The sequence below is a fragment of the Phyllobates terribilis genome, unplaced genomic scaffold, assembly GCF_046119375.1.
Source record: "Phyllobates terribilis strain yellow unplaced genomic scaffold, ASM4611937v1 Scaffold_4__5_contigs__length_816908805, whole genome shotgun sequence".
Taxonomy (NCBI): domain Eukaryota; kingdom Metazoa; phylum Chordata; class Amphibia; order Anura; family Dendrobatidae; genus Phyllobates; species Phyllobates terribilis.
Genome location: NW_027362764.1, coordinates 17,767,570 through 17,788,543, shown reverse-complemented (window position 1 = coordinate 17,788,543; position 20,974 = coordinate 17,767,570). Strand labels below are relative to the sequence as shown.

At 45.3% G+C, this 20,974-nt stretch overlaps 1 protein-coding gene across 1 annotated transcript in view; it reads left to right on the top strand.

The window, feature by feature from the left end:
- OBSCN (obscurin, cytoskeletal calmodulin and titin-interacting RhoGEF) overlaps positions 1 to 20,974 on the top strand; it is a 528,918-nt gene that overhangs the window by 229,147 nt on the left and 278,797 nt on the right. The window contains exons 36-42 of the mRNA XM_073676881.1: positions 9,167 to 9,433; positions 9,539 to 9,805; positions 9,917 to 10,183; positions 16,161 to 16,427; positions 16,752 to 17,018; positions 17,107 to 17,373; positions 19,325 to 19,591. Of these exons, the coding sequence (XP_073532982.1) occupies positions 9,167 to 9,433; positions 9,539 to 9,805; positions 9,917 to 10,183; positions 16,161 to 16,427; positions 16,752 to 17,018; positions 17,107 to 17,373; positions 19,325 to 19,591 (1,869 nt within the window). The remainder of the gene's footprint in view (positions 1 to 9,166; positions 9,434 to 9,538; positions 9,806 to 9,916; positions 10,184 to 16,160; positions 16,428 to 16,751; positions 17,019 to 17,106; positions 17,374 to 19,324; positions 19,592 to 20,974) is intronic.

The following is a 20,974-nucleotide window of genomic DNA, read 5'->3' as shown; positions in this document are numbered from 1 at the left end:
TCCCTAGCGACAGACTACAAACCCTGTGTAGTCGGATTCTGCAGTCGTGTGTCACTGTCTGAGCATTCCCTACTAGACAACCTGCAGACAGTAGAAGTCCCCTACACAATCGGACTAACCTGAGAAGGTTTGAAGTCTGTAACCATGGGAACACATAATTGTGCATAGGAGCTGTTCAGACAAAGTGGGACAGTTTTAGTCAAAACTTTTTGTATAGTTAAATTTTTTTTTATCTCCAATGCATTGAAGCAGTATTTGCTTATTTTAGAGGTTCCCGGCCCACATAAATCTGCAGACCCCCTGTATATATGTTATATCCTGTAGTTACTGACACCATTAATAGTGCACAAAGCTCAGTGGTGAAAATCGCCTACGCGATGCTTGATGGTTTCTCCCACACTTCGAGGATGGACTGCTGCAGCCGTCTCTTTCTGGGCTCTGGCCAATTCCCGGTGGGCATCATCGTCCTGCATTTACTCTCTCATCCCACCGGCGGCTGACTAGGCCAAGGTTTCAGGTGTCTCTTTGCAAGTCTCTCTCTTTTAACATCCGTCATTGCACACACAGGAGACACCAAACCCACATTGGACGTACATCATTGCCACTTGAACACATTGCGGGACAATGTCTCCGTGCCACAGCGATCTCTCAGTCATCAGTATTAAAGGCCAATGATGATTGACACTTCTTTCTGGTGCCATCAAAATGAAAAAAAAGGAAAGGACAATAGCACAATGGTTATTGGATTATACCAGACGCCATTCTAGTGTAGTTTATTCATCCCACAACAGAATAACTCTTTGCTCAGCATAAGGGTCTCCTGGCTGACATGTGGCCTCAGCCACACACTGACTCACTCCCTGCTTACAGTCTCTTTATAGTCTATTCAGGTAATGACCCCCTAGTGGTGGCAGATAATATTACAGATGTATCTGCAATGCACAGGGTTACTTACAGAATCAATAGATACTTCAGTTACATTGGTGTACACATATATACCATATACACACGTGGTCAAAATTGTTGGTACCCCTCGTTTAATGAAAGAAAAACCCACAATGGTCACAGAAATAACTTGAATCTGACAAAAGTAATAATAAATTAAAAATCTATGAAAATGAACAAATGAAAGTCAGACATTGCTTTTCAACCCTGCTTCCACGTGAAATAGGCCTGGACAGAAATGATGGTTCTCCTTAACTTAATATTTTGTTGAACCTTTTGAGGCGATCACTGCAATCAGACGATTCCTGTAACTGTCAATGAGACTTCTGCACCTCTCGACAGGTATTTTGGCCGACTCCTCATGAGCAAACTGCTCCAGTTGTCTCGTGGTTGAAGGTTGCCTTTTCCAGACGCCATGTTTCTGCTCTTTCCAAAGATGCTGAATAGGATTTAGGTCAGGGCTCATAGAAGGCACTTCAGAATAGTCCAATGTTTTCCTCTTAGCCATTCTTGGGTGTTTTTAGCTGTGTGTTTTGGGTCATTATCCTGTTGCAAGACCCATGACCTGCGGCTGAGACCAAGCTTTCTGACACTGGGCAGCACATTTTGCTCTTGAATCCCTTGATAGTCTTGAGATTTCATTGTACCCTGCACAGATTCAAGACACCCTGTGCCAGATGCAGAAAAGCAGCCCCAGGACATAACAGAGCCTCATCCATGTTTCACAGTAGGGACAGTGTTCTTTTCTTGATATGCTTCATTTTTCCATCTGTTAACATACAGCTGATGTGTCTTGCCAAAAACTTCCATTTTTGTCTCATCTGTCCATAGTACATTCTCCCAGAAGCTTTGTGGCTGCTCAACATGTAGTTTGGTAAATTCCAGTCTGGCTTTTTTATGATTTTATTTCAACAATGGTGTTCTCCTTGGTCGTCTCCCATGAAGTCCACTTTGGATCAAATAACGGCGGATGGTGCGATCTGACACTGATGTTCCTTGAGCTTGAAATTCACCTTTAATCTCTTTAGAAGTTTTCCTGGGCTCTTTTGTTACCATTCGTATAATCCGTCTCTTTGATTTGTCATCAATTTTCCTCCTGCGGCCACGTCCAGGGAGGTTGGCTACAGTCCCATGGATCTTAAATTTCTGAATAATATGTGCAACTGTAGCCACAGGAACATCAAGCTGCTGGGAGATGGTCTTATAACCTTAACCTTTAACATGCTTGTGTATAATTTTCTTTCTAATCTCCTGAGACAACTCTTTCCTTTGCTTCCTCTGGTCCATGTTGAGTGTGGTACACACCATGTCACCAAACAGCACAGTGAGTATCTGTAGCCCTATATACAGGCACAGTGAGTATCTGTAGCTCTATATACAGGCACAGTGAGTATCTGTAGTCCTATATACAGCACAGTGAGTATCTGTAGCTCTATATACAGCACAGTGAGTATCTGTAGCTCTATATACAGGCACAGTGAGTATCTGTAGCTCTATATACAGCACAGTGAGTATCTGTAGCCCTATATACAGCACAGTGAGTATCTGTAGCCCTATATACAGGCACAGTGAGTATCTGTAGTCCTATATACAGGCACAGTGAGTATCTGTAGTCCTATATACAGGCACAGTGAGTATCTGTAGCCCTATATACAGCACAGTGAGTATCTGTAGCTCTATATACAGCACAGTGAGTATCTGTAGCCCTATATACAGCACAGTGAGTATCTGTAGCTCTATATACAGGCACAGTGAGTATCTGTAGTCCTATATACAGCACAGTGAGTACATGTAGTCCTATATACAGGCACAGTGAGTCTCTGTAGCTCTATATACAGGCACAGTGAGTATCTGTAGCTCTATATACAGGCACAGTGAGTATCTGTAGCTCTATATACAGCACAGTGAGTATCTGTAGCTCTATATACAGGCACAGTGAGTATCTGTAGCTCTATATACAGCACAGTGAGTATCTGTAGCTCTATATACAGCACAGTGAGTATCTGTAGCTCTATATACAGCACAGTGAGTATCTGTAGCCCTATATACAGCACAGTGAGTATCTGTAGTCCTATATACAGGCACAGTGAGTATCTGTAGCTCTATATACAGCACAGTGAGTATCTGTAGTCCTATATACAGCACAGTGAGTATCTGTAGCTCTATATACAGGCACAGTGAGTATCTGTAGCCCTATATACAGGCACAGTGAGTATCTGTAGCTCTATATACAGCACAGTGAGTATCTGTAGCTCTATATACAGCACAGTGAGTATCTGTAGCTCTATATACAGGCACAGTGAGTATCTGTAGCTCTATATACAGGCACAGTGAGTATCTGTAGCTCTATATACAGCACAGTGAGTATCTGTAGCCCTATATACAGCACAGTGAGTATCTGTAGCCCTATATACAGGCACAGTGAGTATCTGTAGCCCTATATACAGGCACAGTGAGTATCTGTAGTCCTATATACAGGCACAGTGAGTATCTGTAGCCCTATATACAGCACAGTGAGTATCTGTAGCTCTATATACAGCACAGTGAGTATCTGTAGCCCTATATACAGCACAGTGAGTATCTGTAGCTCTATATACAGCACAGTGAGTATCTGTAGCTCTATATACAGGCACAGTGAGTATCTGTAGCTCTATATACAGCACAGTGAGTATCTGTAGCCCTATATACAGCACAGTGAGTATCTGTAGCTCTATATACAGCACAGTGAGTATCTGTAGCTCTATATACAGGCACAGTGAGTATCTGTAGCTCTATATACAGGCACAGTGAGTATCTGTAGCTCTATATACAGGCACAGTGAGTATCTGTAGCTCTATATACAGCACAGTGAGTATCTGTAGCTCTATATACAGGCACAGTGAGTATCTGTAGCCCTATATACAGCACAGTGAGTATCTGTAGCCCTATATACAGGCACAGTGAGTATCTGTAGCTCTATATACAGGCACAGTGAGTATCTGTAGCTCTATATACAGGCACAGTGAGTATCTGTAGTCCTATATACAGCACAGTGAGTATCTGTAGCTCTATATACAGGCACAGTGAGTATCTGTAGCTCTATATACAGGCACAGTGAGTATCTGTAGCTCTATATACAGGCACAGTGAGTATCTGTAGCTCTATATACAGGCACAGTGAGTATCTGTAGCTCTATATACAGCACAGTGAGTATCTGTAGCCCTATATACAGCACAGTGAGTATCTGTAGCTCTATATACAGCACAGTGAGTATCTGTAGCTCTATATACAGGCACAGTGAGTATCTGTAGCTCTATATACAGCACAGTGAGTATCTGTAGCTCTATATACAGCACAGTGAGTATCTGTAGCTCTATATACAGGCACAGTGAGTATCTGTAGCTCTATATACAGCACAGTGAGTATCTGTAGCTCTATATACAGCACAGTGAGTATCTGTAGCTCTATATACAGCACAGTGAGTATCTGTACTCCTATATACAGGCACAGTGAGAGTCTGTAGCCCTATATACAGGCACAGTGAGTATCTGTAGCCCTATATACAGGCACAGTGAGTATCTGTAGCTCTATATACAGCACAGTGAGTATCTGTACTCCTATATACAGGCACAGTGAGTATCTGTAGCTCTATATACAGGCACAGTGAGTATCTGTAGCTCTATATACAGCACAGTGAGTATCTGTAGCTCTATATACAGGCACAGTGAGTATCTGTAGTCCTATATACAGCACAGTGAGTATCTGTAGTCCTATATACAGCACAGTGAGTATCTGTAGCCCTATATACAGGCACAGTGAGTATCTGTAGCCCTATATACAGCACAGTGAGTATATGTAGCCCTATATACAGCACAGTGAGTATCTGTAGCTCTATATACAGGCACAGTGAGTATATGTAGCCCTATATACAGCACAGTGAGTATCTGTAGCTCTATATACAGGCACAGTGAGTATCTGTAGCCCTATATACAGGCACAGTGAGTATCTGTAGCCCTATATACAGGCACAGTGAGTATCTGTAGCCCTATATACAGCACAGTGAGTATCTGTAGCTCTATATACAGCACAGTGAGTATCTGTAGTCCTATATACAGCACAGTGAGTATCTGTAGCCCTATATACAGCACAGTGAGTATCTGTAGCTCTATATACAGCACAGTGAGTATCTGTAGCTCTATATACAGGCACAGTGAGTATCTGTAGCTCTATATACAGCACAGTGAGTATCTGTAGCCCTATATACAGCACAGTGAGTATCTGTAGCTCTATATACAGCACAGTGAGTATCTGTAGCTCTATATACAGGCACAGTGAGTATCTGTAGCTCTATATACAGGCACAGTGAGTATCTGTAGCTCTATATACAGGCACAGTGAGTATCTGTAGCTCTATATACAGGCACAGTGAGTATCTGTAGCTCTATATACAGGCACAGTGAGTATCTGTAGCTCTATATACAGGCACAGTGAGTATCTGTAGCTCTATATACAGGCACAGTGAGTATCTGTAGCTCTATATACAGCACAGTGAGTATCTGTAGCTCTATATACAGGCACAGTGAGTATCTGTAGCTCTATATACAGGCACAGTGAGTATCTGTAGCTCTATATACAGGCACAGTGAGTATCTGTAGCTCTATATACAGCACAGTGAGTATCTGTAGCTCTATATACAGGCACAGTGAGTATCTGTAGCTCTATATACAGCACAGTGAGTATCTGTAGCTCTATATACAGCACAGTGAGTATCAGTAGTCCTATATACAGGCACAGTGAGTATCTGTAGCTCTATATACAGGCACAGTGAGTATCTGTAGCTCTATATACAGCACAGTGAGTATCTGTAGCTCTATATACAGCACAGTGAGTATCTGTAGTCCTATATACAGCACAGTGAGTATCTGTAGCCCTATATACAGGCACAGTGAGTATCTGTAGCCCTATATACAGGCACAGTGAGTATCTGTAGCCCTATATACAGGCACAGTGAGTATCTGTAGCTCTATATACAGCACAGTGAGTATCTGTAGCTCTATATACAGGCACAGTGAGAGTCTGTAGCTCTATATACAGCACAGTGAGTATCTGTAGCTCTATATACAGCACAGTGAGTATCTGTAGCCCTATATACAGGCACAGTGAGTATCTGTAGCCCTATATACAGGCACAGTGAGTATCTGTAGCTCTATATACAGCACAGTGAGTATCTGTAGCCCTATATACAGCACAGTGAGTATCTGTAGCTCTATATACAGCACAGTGAGTATCTGTAGCTCTATATACAGGCACAGTGAGTATCTGTAGCTCTATATACAGGCACAGTGAGTATCTGTAGCTCTATATACAGGCACAGTGAGTATCTGTAGCTCTATATACAGCACAGTGAGTATCTGTAGCTCTATATACAGGCACAGTGAGTATCTGTAGCTCTATATACAGGCACAGTGAGTATCTGTAGCTCTATATACAGGCACAGTGAGTATCTGTAGCTCTATATACAGGCACAGTGAGTATCTGTAGCTCTATATACAGCACAGTGAGTATCTGTAGCCCTATATACAGGCACAGTGAGTATCTGTAGCTCTATATACAGCACAGTGAGTATCTGTAGCTCTATATACAGGCACAGTGAGTATCTGTAGCTCTATATACAGGCACAGTGAGTATCTGTAGCTCTATATACAGGCACAGTGAGTATCTGTAGCTCTATATACAGCACAGTGAGTATCTGTAGCTCTATATACAGGCACAGTGAGTATCTGTAGCTCTATATACAGGCACAGTGAGTATCTGTAGCTCTATATACAGGCACAGTGAGTATCTGTAGCTCTATATACAGGCACAGTGAGTATCTGTAGCTCTATATACAGCACAGTGAGTATCTGTAGCTCTATATACAGCACAGTGAGTATCTGTAGCTCTATATACAGCACAGTGAGTATCAGTAGTCCTATATACAGGCACAGTGAGTATCTGTAGCTCTATATACAGGCACAGTGAGTATCTGTAGCTCTATATACAGCACAGTGAGTATCTGTAGCTCTATATACAGCACAGTGAGTATCTGTAGTCCTATATACAGCACAGTGAGTATCTGTAGCCCTATATACAGGCACAGTGAGTATCTGTAGCTCTATATACAGGCACAGTGAGTATCTGTAGCCCTATATACAGCACAGTGAGTATCTGTAGTCCTATATACAGGCACAGTGAGTATCTGTAGCTCTATATACAGCACAGTGAGTATCTGTAGTCCTATATACAGCACAGTGAGTATCTGTAGCTCTATATACAGCACAGTGAGTATCTGTAGCTCTATATACAGCACAGTGAGTATCTGTAGCTCTATATACAGCACAGTGAGTATCTGTAGCCCTATATACAGCACAGTGAGTATCTGTAGCTCTATATACAGCACAGTGAGTATCTGTAGCTCTATATACAGCACAGTGAGTATCTGTAGCTCTATATACAGCACAGTGAGTATCTGTAGCTCTATATACAGGCACAGTGAGTATCTGTAGCCCTATATACAGGCACAGTGAGTATCTGTAGCCCTATATACAGGCACAGTGAGTATCTGTAGCTCTATATACAGCACAGTGAGTATCTGTAGCCCTATATACAGCACAGTGAGTATCTGTAGCTCTATATACAGCACAGTGAGTATCTGTAGCTCTATATACAGCACAGTGAGTATCTGTAGCTCTATATACAGCACAGTGAGTATCTGTAGCTCTATATACAGGCACAGTGAGTATCTGTAGCCCTATATACAGGCACAGTGAGTATCTGTAGCCCTATATACAGCACAGTGAGTATCTGTAGCTCTATATACAGCACAGTGAGTATCTGTAGCTCTATATACAGCACAGTGAGTATCTGTAGCCCTATATACAGCACAGTGAGTATCTGTAGCTCTATATACAGCACAGTGAGTATCTGTAGCTCTATATACAGCACAGTGAGTATCTGTAGCTCTATATACAGCACAGTGAGTATCTGTAGCTCTATATACAGGCACAGTGAGTATCTGTAGCCCTATATACAGGCACAGTGAGTATCTGTAGCCCTATATACAGCACAGTGAGTATCTGTAGCTCTATATACAGCACAGTGAGTATCTGTAGCTCTATATACAGGCACAGTGAGTATCTGTAGCTCTATATACAGCACAGTGAGTATCTGTAGCCCTATATACAGCACAGTGAGTATCTGTAGCTCTATATACAGCACAGTGAGTATCTGTAGCTCTATATACAGCACAGTGAGTATCTGTAGCTCTATATACAGCACAGTGAGTATCTGTAGCTCTATATACAGGCACAGTGAGTATCTGTAGCCCTATATACAGGCACAGTGAGTATCTGTAGCCCTATATACAGGCACAGTGAGTATCTGTAGCTCTATATACAGCACAGTGAGAGTCTGTAGCTCTATATACAGCACAGTGAGTATCTGTAGCTCTATATACAGCACAGTGAGTATCTGTAGCTCTATATACAGGCACAGTGAGTATCTGTAGCTCTATATACAGCACAGTGAGTATCTGTAGCTCTATATACAGCACAGTGAGTATCTGTAGCTCTATATACAGGCACAGTGAGTATCTGTAGCTCTATATACAGCACAGTGAGTATCTGTAGCTCTATATACAGGCACAGTGAGAGTCTGTAGCTCTATATACAGCACAGTGAGTATCTGTAGCCCTATATACAGGCACAGTGAGTATCTGTAGCTCTATATACAGCACAGTGAGTATCTGTACTCCTATATACAGGCCCACTGACTGATTACAAGATTGTAGCCACCTGGGATGCTAATTAGTGGACACAACTTGATTTATCATGTCCCTTTTGTCACATTATTTTCAGGGGTCCCATCATTTCTCTCCAGGCCGATTTCATGAGTTTAATTTTTTTTTTTAATTCCGTGGAAGCAGAGCAGCAATGTCTGACTGTCATTTCTTCATTTTCATAGATTTTTAATTTATTATTACTTTTGTCAGATTCAAGTTATTTCTGTGACCATTGTGGGTTTTTCATGCATTAAACGAGGGGTAACAACAATTTTGGACTTGTGTGTAGATACCATATGAATCATTCCACCAGTCTATACTGTATGGGGGGACATATGAGGCTCGCCACCCTTATACCATCATTGCTTTAATCTTCAAATTCTTTTTAGCCTGAGAATATCTTTTTTTTTATTTTTGTTCTCAGCCGTCCAGGTCTTATTTAAGAAAGGCCTCCGTAATGAGAAAGCGAAGGAAGGCAGTACAGTGAAGCTACACTGCGAGCTCAGCAAGCCCGGCGCCCCCGTGACGTGGACGAAGGACGAAGAAGTGTTAGAGAGAAATGACAAGTATGACATGAAGCAACAAGGCACCATGGTGGAACTTCTCATACTGAACGCCAAACCCGAAGATTCTGGTGACTACACGTGTGACACTGGAGACCAGAAGAGCACGTCTTATGTGACCATCACTGGTAGGAAACCATTTGGGACACAGTACCACGGGTGGGGCATCCACCACTCAGGGGACCGGCAAATTTTTTATGGATTTTCAGTACTAAAGTTGTTCTTTTTTGCAGCTATTCCAGTTCGTTTTAAACAAGATCTGAAAAATTGTGATGCAGAAGAAGGCTCCGCCATCACCCTGTCCTGTGAGATCACCAAAGCTGATGCTCACGTCATGTGGAAGAAAGGCGTCACTGTCCTTCAGGCCAATGACAAGTATGAATTCAGGCAGAAAGGAACCATAGTGGAGCTGGTCATACACAACGTGAAATCAGAAGATTCTGGAACCTACACCTGCGATACCGGAGACCAACAGACCGCTGCCCGGGTCAAGGTGCAAGGTCAGTGTCATCCTTATTATCTGTCCCATCAGACATAATTGAGAAGGGAGCTGCCATGATTACATGCAAGAAATATTTGAGTGCTCACCTTCCTCCATCTTCTCTCTCCAGAACTTCCAGCCCTCTTCACCCAGGAGCTGACCCCGCAGGAAGCCAGTGAAGGAGCCTCCATCGCTCTGCGCTGTGAACTCAACAAGCTGGACGCCACCGTGGAGTGGAGGAAAGAGAACAAGGCCATCAAACAGAGCAAGAAATACAAGATCCGTCAAGAGGGGCTGACTGCAGAGCTGGTCATACGTGACCTGGCACCGGAGGACAGAGGAGACTATGCCTGTGTCTGCGGAGAGCACCGGACGAGCAGCACTGTCACAGTCACTGGTAATGTCTCACCACCATCCTGGTCCTCAGGGGCCAACAACAATATTTCAGATTTTTTGCTTCATGTTCGACGTTGTAGATGCGGGGTTAACGCTAACATTTCCATGGTTGAGAGATTAGATAAATAAATCTATCTCCGCCACGTGGGCATTTCACGAAAAATTCTGTTAATTTAGGAGATCTGTGCCTGTATATTAGGTATGTAACTTTCCCATTAACCGGTGAGTATAATCCAGCGTACGACCTCCTCAGATAGCGATCACTCCATGACGTCTATCAGAACCGTCAATATCTCATTGTCAATGGTCAGGGGGTCTCTTTTCTTCTAATTCCCTCAGCAGCAGAATGAGTCCGGCCTCGACAGCTGGAAAGAGTGGAGGTGCCCATATATATGAGAGAACATAGCTGAACATGCAGATCTAGGTGGGATCACCTAATGGATATGGGGTGTCCTGACTTCTCTGATGGCAGATGTCGGAAGAAGAAGACTTGGACATATTGTATTTTGGCATGTCTATATACCCTCATGCGATAAGTGGCCGCCAAGGGTGTCAGACCACAGCTTACTTCCCACTGAAAACATGCATTCTCTGCAGAGCTGACCGTACATGTGTATGGTGCAGTCAGGAGGAAAAGCCACCGGCCGCTCACTCGCCCAGCACTCACACTCTGGAGAGCGGCCGATGGTGGGGTGTTTCTATCAGGGTCCCGTGCTAATGCTGTAGGATGTGGAGGACCACTGGTGGACACACACAGAAAAGGGCCCTTGTGCATGAACAATATATGAGCCCTTTGCAGTCCAAGAGCTCCTAAAAATGCAAAATTGCACCTGCTTTGGAGGTATAAATGGCCCCCTACCTTTTGTGCCCCTGTGTGGCAGCACAGGTTGCACCAATGATATGTCTGCCCTTGTGTAGGACATTCTGGAGAGCAGCTGATAGTGGGGTCTTTCTATTATTATCCTGTGTTGATACTGTAGGATATGGAGGACACTCTGGAGAGCGGCCGATGGTGGGGTCTTTGTATCAGGGTCATGTGCTGATGCTGAAGGATGTAGAGGTCACTCTTTAGAGGGGCCGATGGCAGGGTCTTTCTGTGAGGGTTGTGTGCTGATGCTGTAGGATGTGAAGGACACTCTTTAGAGGGGCCGATGGTGGGATCTTCCTATCAGGGTCCTGTGCTGATGGTGTAGGATGTGGAGGACACTCTGGAGAGCGGTCGATAGCGGGGTCTTTCTATCAGGGACAGGTGCTGATGCTGTAGGATGTAGGGGACACTCTGGAGAGCGGCTGATAGTGGGGTCTTTCTATTATTATCCTGTGTTGATACTGTAGGATATGGAGGACCCTTTGGAGAGTGGCCGATGGCGGGGTCTTTCTATCAGGGTCGTGTGCTGATGCTGTAGGATATGGAGGACACTCTGGAGAGGAGCCGATGGTGGGGTCTTCCTATCAGGGTCCTGTGCTGATGCTGTAGGAAATGGAGGACACTCTGGAGAGCGGCCGATGGTGGGATCTTTCTGTCAGGGTCCTGTGCTGATGCTGGAGGATGTACGGGACACTCTGGAGAGGGGCCGATGGTGGGGTCTTTCTATCAGGGTCGTGTGCTGATGCTGGAGGATGTGAAGGACACTCTGGAGAGGAGCCAATGGTGGGGTCTTCCTATCAGGGTCCTGTGCTGAAGCTGTAGGATATGGAGGACACTCTGGAGAGCGGCCGATGGTGGGATCTTTCTGTCAGGGTCCTGTGCTGATGCTGGAGGATGTACGGGACACTCTGGAGAGTGGCCGATGGTGGGGTCTTTCTATCAGGGTCGTGTGCTGATGCTGTAGGATGTAGGGGACACTCTGGAGAGGGGCCGATGGTGGGGTCTTTCTATTAGGTTCGTGTGCTGATGCTGTAGGATGTGGAGGAAACTCTGGAGAGCGGCCGATGGTGGGGTCTTTCTATTAAGTTCGTGTGCTGATGCTGTAGGATGTAGGGGACACTCTGGAGAGGGGCCGATGGTGGGGTCTTCCTATCAGGGTCCTGTGCTGATGCTGTAGGATGTGGAGGAAACTCTGGAGAGCGACCGATGGTGGGATCTTTCTCTCAGGGTCCTGTGCTGATGCTGGAGGATGTACGGGACACTCTGGAGAGTGGCCGATGGTGGGGTCTTTCTATTAGGTTCGTGTGCTGATGCTGTAGGATGTAGGGGACACTCTGGAGAGGGGCCGATGGTGGGGTCTTCCTATCAGGGTCCTGTGCTGATGCTGTAGGATGTGGAGGAAACTCTGGAGAGCGGCCGATGGTGGGGTCTTTCTGTCAGGGTCCTGTGCTGATGCTGCAGGATGTACGGGACACTCTGCAGAGTGGCCGATGGTGGGGTCTTCATATCAGGGTCCTGTGCTGATGCTGTAGGATATGGAGGACACTCTGGAGAGCGGCCGATGGTGGGATCTTTCTGTCAGGGTCTTGTGCTGATGCTGCAGGATGTACGGGACACTCTGGAGAGTGGCCGATGGTGGGGTCTTCCTATCAGGGTCCTGTGCTGATGCTGTAGGATATGGAGGATACTCTGGAGAGCGGCCGATGGTGGGGTCTTTCTATCAGGTTCGTGTGCTGATGCTGGAGGATGTGGAGGACACTCTGGAGAGCGGCCGATGGTGGGGTCTTTCTATCAGGTTCGTGTGCTGGTGCTGTAGGATGTGAAGGACACTCTGGAGAGGGGCCGATGGTGGGGTCTTCCTATCAGGGTCCTGTGCTGATGCTGTAGGATGTGGAGGACACTCTGGAGAGCGGCCGATGGTGGGGTCTTTCTATCAGGTTCGTGTGCTGGTGCTGTAGGATGTGAAGGACACTCTGGAGAGGGGCCGATGGTGGGGTCTTCCTATCAGGGTCCTGTGCTGATGCTGTAGGATGTGGAGGACACTCTGGAGAGCGGCCGATGGTGGGGTCTTTCTATCAGGTTCGTGTGCTGGTGCTGTAGGATGTGAAGGACACTCTGGAGAGGGGCCGATGGTGGGGTCTTCCTATCAGGGTCCTGTGCTGATGCTGTAGGATGTGGAGGACACTCTGGAGAGCGGCCGATGGTGGGGTCTTTCTATCAGGTTCGTGTGCTGATGCTGGAGGATGTGGAGGACACTCTGGAGAGCGGCCGATGGTGGGGTCTTCCTATCAGGGTCTTGTGCTGATGCTGTAGGATGTGGAGGAAACTCTGGAGAGCGGCCGATGGTGGGGTCTTTCTCTCAGGGTCCTGTGCCGATGCTGTAGCATCATTTTTTCTTTTCTGTGAGTTGATTTTCTGCATCGTTTAGTTTCTCCACCACTCCTTAAAGAATAACTAAAAAAGTTGAGTGAAGGAGAAGGGCTTGCGCTCCACTTCAAGTTCATGAAACTCACTTCCTCCATAGACACATTGAATATCAGTGGTAAATTGGCACAAATCCTGGGAAATCTTTAGTAATAAGTGCTCCAAACTCTTCATGTATTCATCGTCTCCATACTGCGGGGAGGTTTCATGGGTATCACAATCATTTCAGTAGTAACGTATGACTTTGTAAAAGGGTAAGTTACTTTCTTCGGAGCTTACGTGGACCGCGCGTTTTGACCTGTTCTGTTTTCATACTTTTGCTATGAATTACCTCTTCTAAGACGGTCTCCTCCATAGCATGGAAGAAATGACGCGCCTCCCCGAAGGCGAACTACAAGTAAATGAGTCTGGATGTTTCCGTGTCTGAGGAATTGTGACCTTTTCCGGAAAGATATTGGAAGCTACATCTGTGTATACAAAGAACAAGAGACCACGACTAACATTAGCGTCAATAGTAATCTGCCAGCTGATGGGATCTGCAATCATTACTGATCAATAAGATCCTTCGTTCATGTTTTCTAAATCTTCGGTCATGATTTGAGTATGAAGGATAGATCGGTGACTCTGAGATGAAGATTTACCCCACCTCGTGTGGCATGGAGGAGAGGACAGAAAGTTCTCAAACTGGGGAAGAGATAGGAGATGGGCAGGACCAAGGACAGGACTAACAATGGCGGTTACACGGGTGTGCCGGAGAAGCAATCCTCCGCTGCTCTTGTAGTGAATGAACTCTTATTTCAGGCATGGCTTTCTTCATATACATCTAGGTAATTATTGGTTTTCTTAATGGATCCATCACTGCCATTCTTTTTTTTTGTTATTCCAAAAATGGCCAGAACCAGAAGACCTGACTATATGTGCACTGACTATTCCTTTAGGTTATGGGTTGAGGATAAAGGGTGAGGTTTGGGTTGGCGGCTCGGGTTGGTGTACTGTGAAAGTCAAGCGTTGAAACTTACTTCTTCATGCAGTGGTTTTCCTTGTTCTTATTGGAAAGTGCATGTCGTAGATTCAGCAAAACCAAGAAAGGAACAGATATGGAGACAAAGAGTAAAGATTCCTCATGTGTCCCCTGTTACTCTGATGATTACTTTACACTACTCCTCATTCTCTGTAGCAGCTTCATCAGGTTGTTACCTGGAATTTCTTCCAATGATCAGGTAGAATTGTCAAGAGTTCATTTATGGAATCAGCGGCCTCCAGAAAGTATTAGCGCCCATCAGGTGTTCTGCAGAGGCAGTGTTGGTGCACAAATCCATACAGGGCTGAACCTATGCCAGAACTGTTCTAAGCCACAATATGGAAAGAAACACTCACTAAGAGACACCACAGTCCATCATTACTGTGATATGAAGGTTATTCAATCTAGAAAATTGCCTTTATCCTCAAATGCAGTTATTAAAACCACCAATTCGCTATGATGAAACTGGCTCTCACCAAGAGTGACCTCTGCTGCAGAGGATAGGTTCATCAAAGTCACCAGCCTCAGAAACTGCAAACTGACAGCACCTCAGATAACAGCCCTCATAAACGATGCCCAGACATAAAGTAGAAGACCCAGCTCAACATTGGATGTCCAGAGGAGACTACTAGGAGCGGCTTTTATGGTTGAATTGGCGCAAAGGAGCCGCTACTGACGACCGCAAATAAGAAGAGGCTTGTATGACCGAACACCGCAAGGACCGGACTTGAGATCAGTGGACATCTGTACTGTGCTCTGAGGAGTCAGAATGAGAGATTTTTGGTGCCAGACATCATGTGTTTGTGGGACGCTGAAAAGATGAGCGGATGATTACTACATGTGTGGTGCCAATCGTAAAGCATAGAGGGGAGGTGAAACAGTGGTGGTGGGGATCTGCTGGTGACACTGGTGGTTGTTTATTCCACATTTATGAAACATTAACCAGCATGGCCACCACATCGTTCTTTAGCGACCGGCATCACATCTGGTCTGCACTTAGTGGGACCATCATTTGTGTTGTATCAGGACAATGATCCAGAACCTCCAGGTGATTTAAGGGCGATGAGACCAAGGAGAGGCGATGGAGGCTTCGCCAGAGGACATGACCTCCACAATCACCCGACCTCAGCCCAATGGAGATGGTTTTTGGATGAGTTGGACACAGACTGACAGAGCTGTCAAATCAGCACCTCTGGGAAATCCTTCAGGACTGTTGGAGTCATTCCAGGTTATGAGTGATGAAGCTGGTGAGAAAAATCAGAGTAAAATAGTGGTGTCTGAGGGAAAGCACATTCTGGTTTGTTCCACGTGTTTCTTTACTCCTTGTTCCCATATTTGTTTTAGCTTTCCTTCCTTCGTGGTTTTGCTGCTCTTCATCTGTATCTACAATGTTCACATTCCAATAAGAAAAAAAGAAACCACTCCATGAACAGGGGTGTCCAAACTTTTGAATCTTACTGTATATTAACTTCTCGCATGCTATTATATTTACAGAGTTGTCGAACACAATAATGACATGTAGTAATACATGTAATGTCCTAAGTGTGGTTTTAGGGTAACTGGGCAGTGGGACTTCAATTTGTAGGGTGACCGCTAAAACCTATTATTAGTGATACAGTATAAGCTATACAGATATATTCACAATCTGCGCTCCACATTCTCCAGCCCTTCCCGTTCGTTTCATACACGGTCTGAAGGATGAGGATGCGACCGAGGGCGACAGGGTGGTCCTCCATTGCGAGCTCAGCAAACCTGATGTAAGCCTAGCGTGGCGGAAAGGACTCAGTCTTCTTCAAGGGTCTGAGAAATATGTCCTGAGACAGGAGGGCTGCATTGCCGAGCTCGTCATCACTGACCTACAGGAGGAAGATGCCGGGATTTACAGCTGTATTCACCAAGATGAGGAAACCTCAGCGACTGTTTGTGTCACAGGTAAAAATCTCATGATCCAAGATGAAAAAAAAAAAGTCATAGATACCGGGATTGAGAAGATTTATCATCAGGGCTGTGGTAAGGTCTGGCCTCTTCCACCATCGTATCTGGAGGCCCCAGTCATAATCGTACATGTAAGCTGTAGATAATGGAGGAAGAGCCCAGTAAAGAAAAGTTCCATCTTTATGCCTCCTGGGGAGTAGCGGGGTTACAGGAGTGGTACCAGTTTGGTTGTCATTTCCCACTGCCATATTGTCAGGTCCTCGGACCCGGTTATGCGATCCTTTTTTTTCACACATCTGTCATTCCTTCACGTTGTATCAGCCTTACCACCAAGATTTAAGAGAGGCCTTCAGAACCAGGATTGTATGGAGGGACACTCAGCTGTTCTCACCTGTGAACTGACCAAGGCCAATGCTCGGCTGGAGTGGAGGAAAGAAGAGCGGCCACTCGGACCCGGCACCAAGTACAAGATGAGCCAGGATGGCTGTACTGCCGAGCTGGAGATTATGAATGTGGATCTGCAGGATGGCGGACAGTACACGTGTGCATGCGGTGACCTCAAGACATCAGCGACCCTCATAGTGCACGGTAAATATCAAAGTGGCTCTGATCGCTCTCCGATATTGTTTTCCACCTCACAAGTTCCTCTCGCTTACATTGTCTTCATGTTTCTCAGCTTTACCACCAGAATTTAAAAAAGAATTAAAAAATCAAGAAGTCGTAGAAGGTGATTCAGTCTCTCTGCGCTGTGAGCTGTCAAGACCCGGCGTCTCACTGGAGTGGAGGAAAGGACATAAAATCATCAAGTCGAGTGACAAGTACAAGCTCAGTCAGGACGGTGTGATGGCCGGACTGCTCGTTCACAGCGTGGACCAACAAGACACTGGGAGATATATCTGTGTGTGCGGAGATAATCAGACGGCAGCCACAGTGACCGTGAAGGGTATAATACGTTATAATGCATTACCTGCAGCAATAGAAAGGCCACGGATCAACTCCTCTCTAACCGCATTGCTATTAACTTCTACTCCGCCATCATCAGTCACTTTAGGACTCGCTTCCTCCCTAAAGTCAACTTTATTAACTGTCATCATCACCACCGTCGCCATGGTCTCTTTACTACTCACCTCTTCTATAACTGCACCGCTGTCAAGCTGTATCCCGCCATCGTCATCGCCATTATCATTGCCATCATCACAGCTTCGTCACTACCCACGTCTTCCCTAACGTCATCAATGCTAACCTCTACTCCCTCAATCTCCCTGCCATGAGCTATGCCATCATCAAAGCCATTATCACGGTCTCTCCACCACCACTGTTACCATGTAATCTATCATCGACATCATCGCATTCTCTTCACTGCTTCCCTCACCTCATCGCTGTAAATCTCTAATATGGTGTCATCATAGTCTCTTCATTACTCATCTCTTCCCTCACCTCATCGCTGTCAGCCTCTAATCCTTCTTCATCATGGTCTCTTCATTACTTATCTCTATCCTCACCTGATCACCATCATCCTCTAATCCGCCATCACCATGGTCTCTTCCCTAATCTCATCGCTGTCAGCCTCTAATCCGCCATCATCATGGTCTCTTCCCTAACCTCATTGCTGTCAGCCTCTAATCCGCCATCCTCACGGTCTCTTCATTACTCATCTCTATCCTCACTTGATCGCCGTCAGCCTCTAATCCGCCTTCATCACGGTCTCTTCCCTAACCTCATCTCTGTAAGCCTCTAATCCGCCATTATTATGGTCTCTTCATTACGGTCTCTTCCCTAACCTCATCGCTGTCAGCCTCTAATCCGCCGTCATCACGGTCTCTTCATTACTCTTCTCTTCCCTAACCTCATCGATGTCATCACAGTCTCTTCATTACTCATCTCTTCCCTAACCTCATCGATGTCATCACGGTCTCTTCATTACTCATCTCTTCCCTAACCTCATCGATGTCATCACGGTCTCTTCATTACTCATCTCTTCCCTAACCTCATCGATGTCATCACGGTCTCTTCATTACTCATCTCTTCCCTAACCTCATCGATGTCATCACGGTCTCTTCATTACTCATCTCTTCCCTAACCTCGATGTCATCACGGTCTCTTCATTACTCATCTCTTCCGTAACCTCATCGATGTCATCACGGTCTCTTCATTACTCATCTCTTCCCTAACCTCGATGTCATCACGGTCTCTTCATTACTCATCTGTTCCCTAACCTCGATGTCATCACGGTCTCTTCATTACTCATCTCTTCCCTAACCTCGATGTCATCACGGTCTCTTCATTACTCATCTCTTCCGTAACCTCATCGATGTCATCACGGTCTCTTCATTACTCATCTCTTCCCTAACCTCGATGTCATCACGGTCTCTTCATTACTCATCTGTTCCCTAACCTCGATGTCATCACGGTCTCTTCATTACTCATCTCTTCCCTAACCTCATCGATGTCATCACGGTCTCTTCATTACTCATCTCTTCCCTAACCTCATCGATGTCATCACGGTCTCTTCATTACTCATCTCTTCCCTAACCTCATCGATGTCATCACCGTCTCTTCATTACTCATCTCTTCCCTAACCTCATCAATGTCATCACGGTCTCTTCATTACTCATCTCTTCCCTAACCTCGATGTCATCACGGTCTCTTCATTACTCATCTCTTCCCTAACCTCGATGTCATCACGGTCTCTTCATTACTCATCTCTTCCCTAACCTCGATGTCATCACGGTCTCTTCATTACTCATCTCTTCCCTAACCTTGATGTCATCACGGTCTCTTCATTACTCATCTCTTCCCTAACCTCGATGTCAGCCTCTAACTTACCATCGTCATGTCCTCTTCTGCGTCCTCCTTCACATCTCTACTCTGCTCTTCTCATTCTTGTTTTCCAGCTCTTCCTCCACGATTTTCCATTGGACTGGACAATAAAGAAGGCATGGAAGGAGAATCGCTGACTCTAGGCTGCACCATGACGAAACCAAAGGCATCTCTGGAGTGGAGGAAAGGGCAGAAGACACTGAAACCAAGCAGCAAATATATACTAGTCCAGGACGGTCTGGTGGCTGAGCTGGTTATTCATGGCCTGGACCTGGACGATGCTGGGGAGTACACATGTGTCTGTGGAGACCAGCAAACATCAGCATCAGTGGCCGTGAAGGGTAATTTTCCATCAGTTCTTGCTTTTCTAACACTTTGCCGCCAGCTTTCCTGCCGTATCCCGTGTGCACATTCTACTCGTCGTCCTCATCTAATGTCTCATTCTGTGCTTTCTCCATTTCTCATCTCCATCTTGTTATGGACCGATCACCTGTAATTCTCATTCGCATCCATTGTCTTTAGGCTTCAGTAACATTTCCTTTATCATTTCCGTGAATTGGGGTTTTGAGATTTATGATGTGACAACAGGGAACGCATAATGGGTTGATCACTTCGGTTTTGATGACCTCTTGTTCTCGTCAATCATAACAGATGGCAGTGGAAAACATCATGGCCATATAAGAGGGTTCTCATCAGTGACAGCTCCTCTCAGACGTCTGATGGGTCCTCCTCAGGGCATCGCAGCAAACAGCTGATTTTGCCTGGGGAGCATTGCCTGGAAAAATAGCAATATATGGCTTCCGTTCAGATGGATGTATTACATCCGGGCTGGGGCCACTCTTTGTTCTGGCTCAGATATGGAGATCCCAAGCAGAGGACCCCCTTTCTATGTTAATCCTAAATGCTACTAAGGTACATCAACATCCAGCAACATTTATCCCATCCATAGATAGTCTCGAGCATAACTGAACCAATATCTTGGGGTTCTTTTAGCTCTGGGTTTCAGGGATCCCTTGGAAAGGGGGAAAAAAGGTCTCAGAACCCCAAGTAACTACTCCAAAAACAAGAGATCAAGTGTGACCACAGCGACTGGTAAAATGCAACGAAGGGAAATTTTCATCTGCTATAAAGTTTTAGCTCAGATACTCATGAACCCAAATCCCTGTGATCTAACAGATAATGATCTCCAACTCAGCCTCTATATACCAGGTAATCTAGTAGAAAGTGACCTCCACCTGAGCCTCTATATACCAGGTAATCTAGTAGAAAGTGATCTCCACCTAAGCCTCTATATACCAGGTAATCTAGTAGAAAGTGATCTCCACCTAAGCTTCTATATACCAGGTAATCTAGTAGAAAGTGACCTCCACCTGAGCCTCTGTATAACAGGTAATCTAGTAGAAAGTGACCTCCACTTGAGCCTCTATATACCAGGTGATCTAGTAGAAAGTGACCTCCACCTAAGCCTCTATATACCAGGTAATCTAGTAGAAAGTGACCTCCACCTGAGCCTCTATATACCAGGTAATTTATTAGAAAGTGACCTCCACCTAAGCCTCTATATACCAGGTAATCTAGTAGAAAGTGATCTCCACCTAAGCCTCTATATACCACGTAATCTAGTAGAAAGTGACCTCCACCTGAGCCTCTATATACCAGGTAATCTAGTAGAAAGTGACCTCAACCTAAGCCTCTGTATACCAGGTAATCTAGTAGAAAGTGAC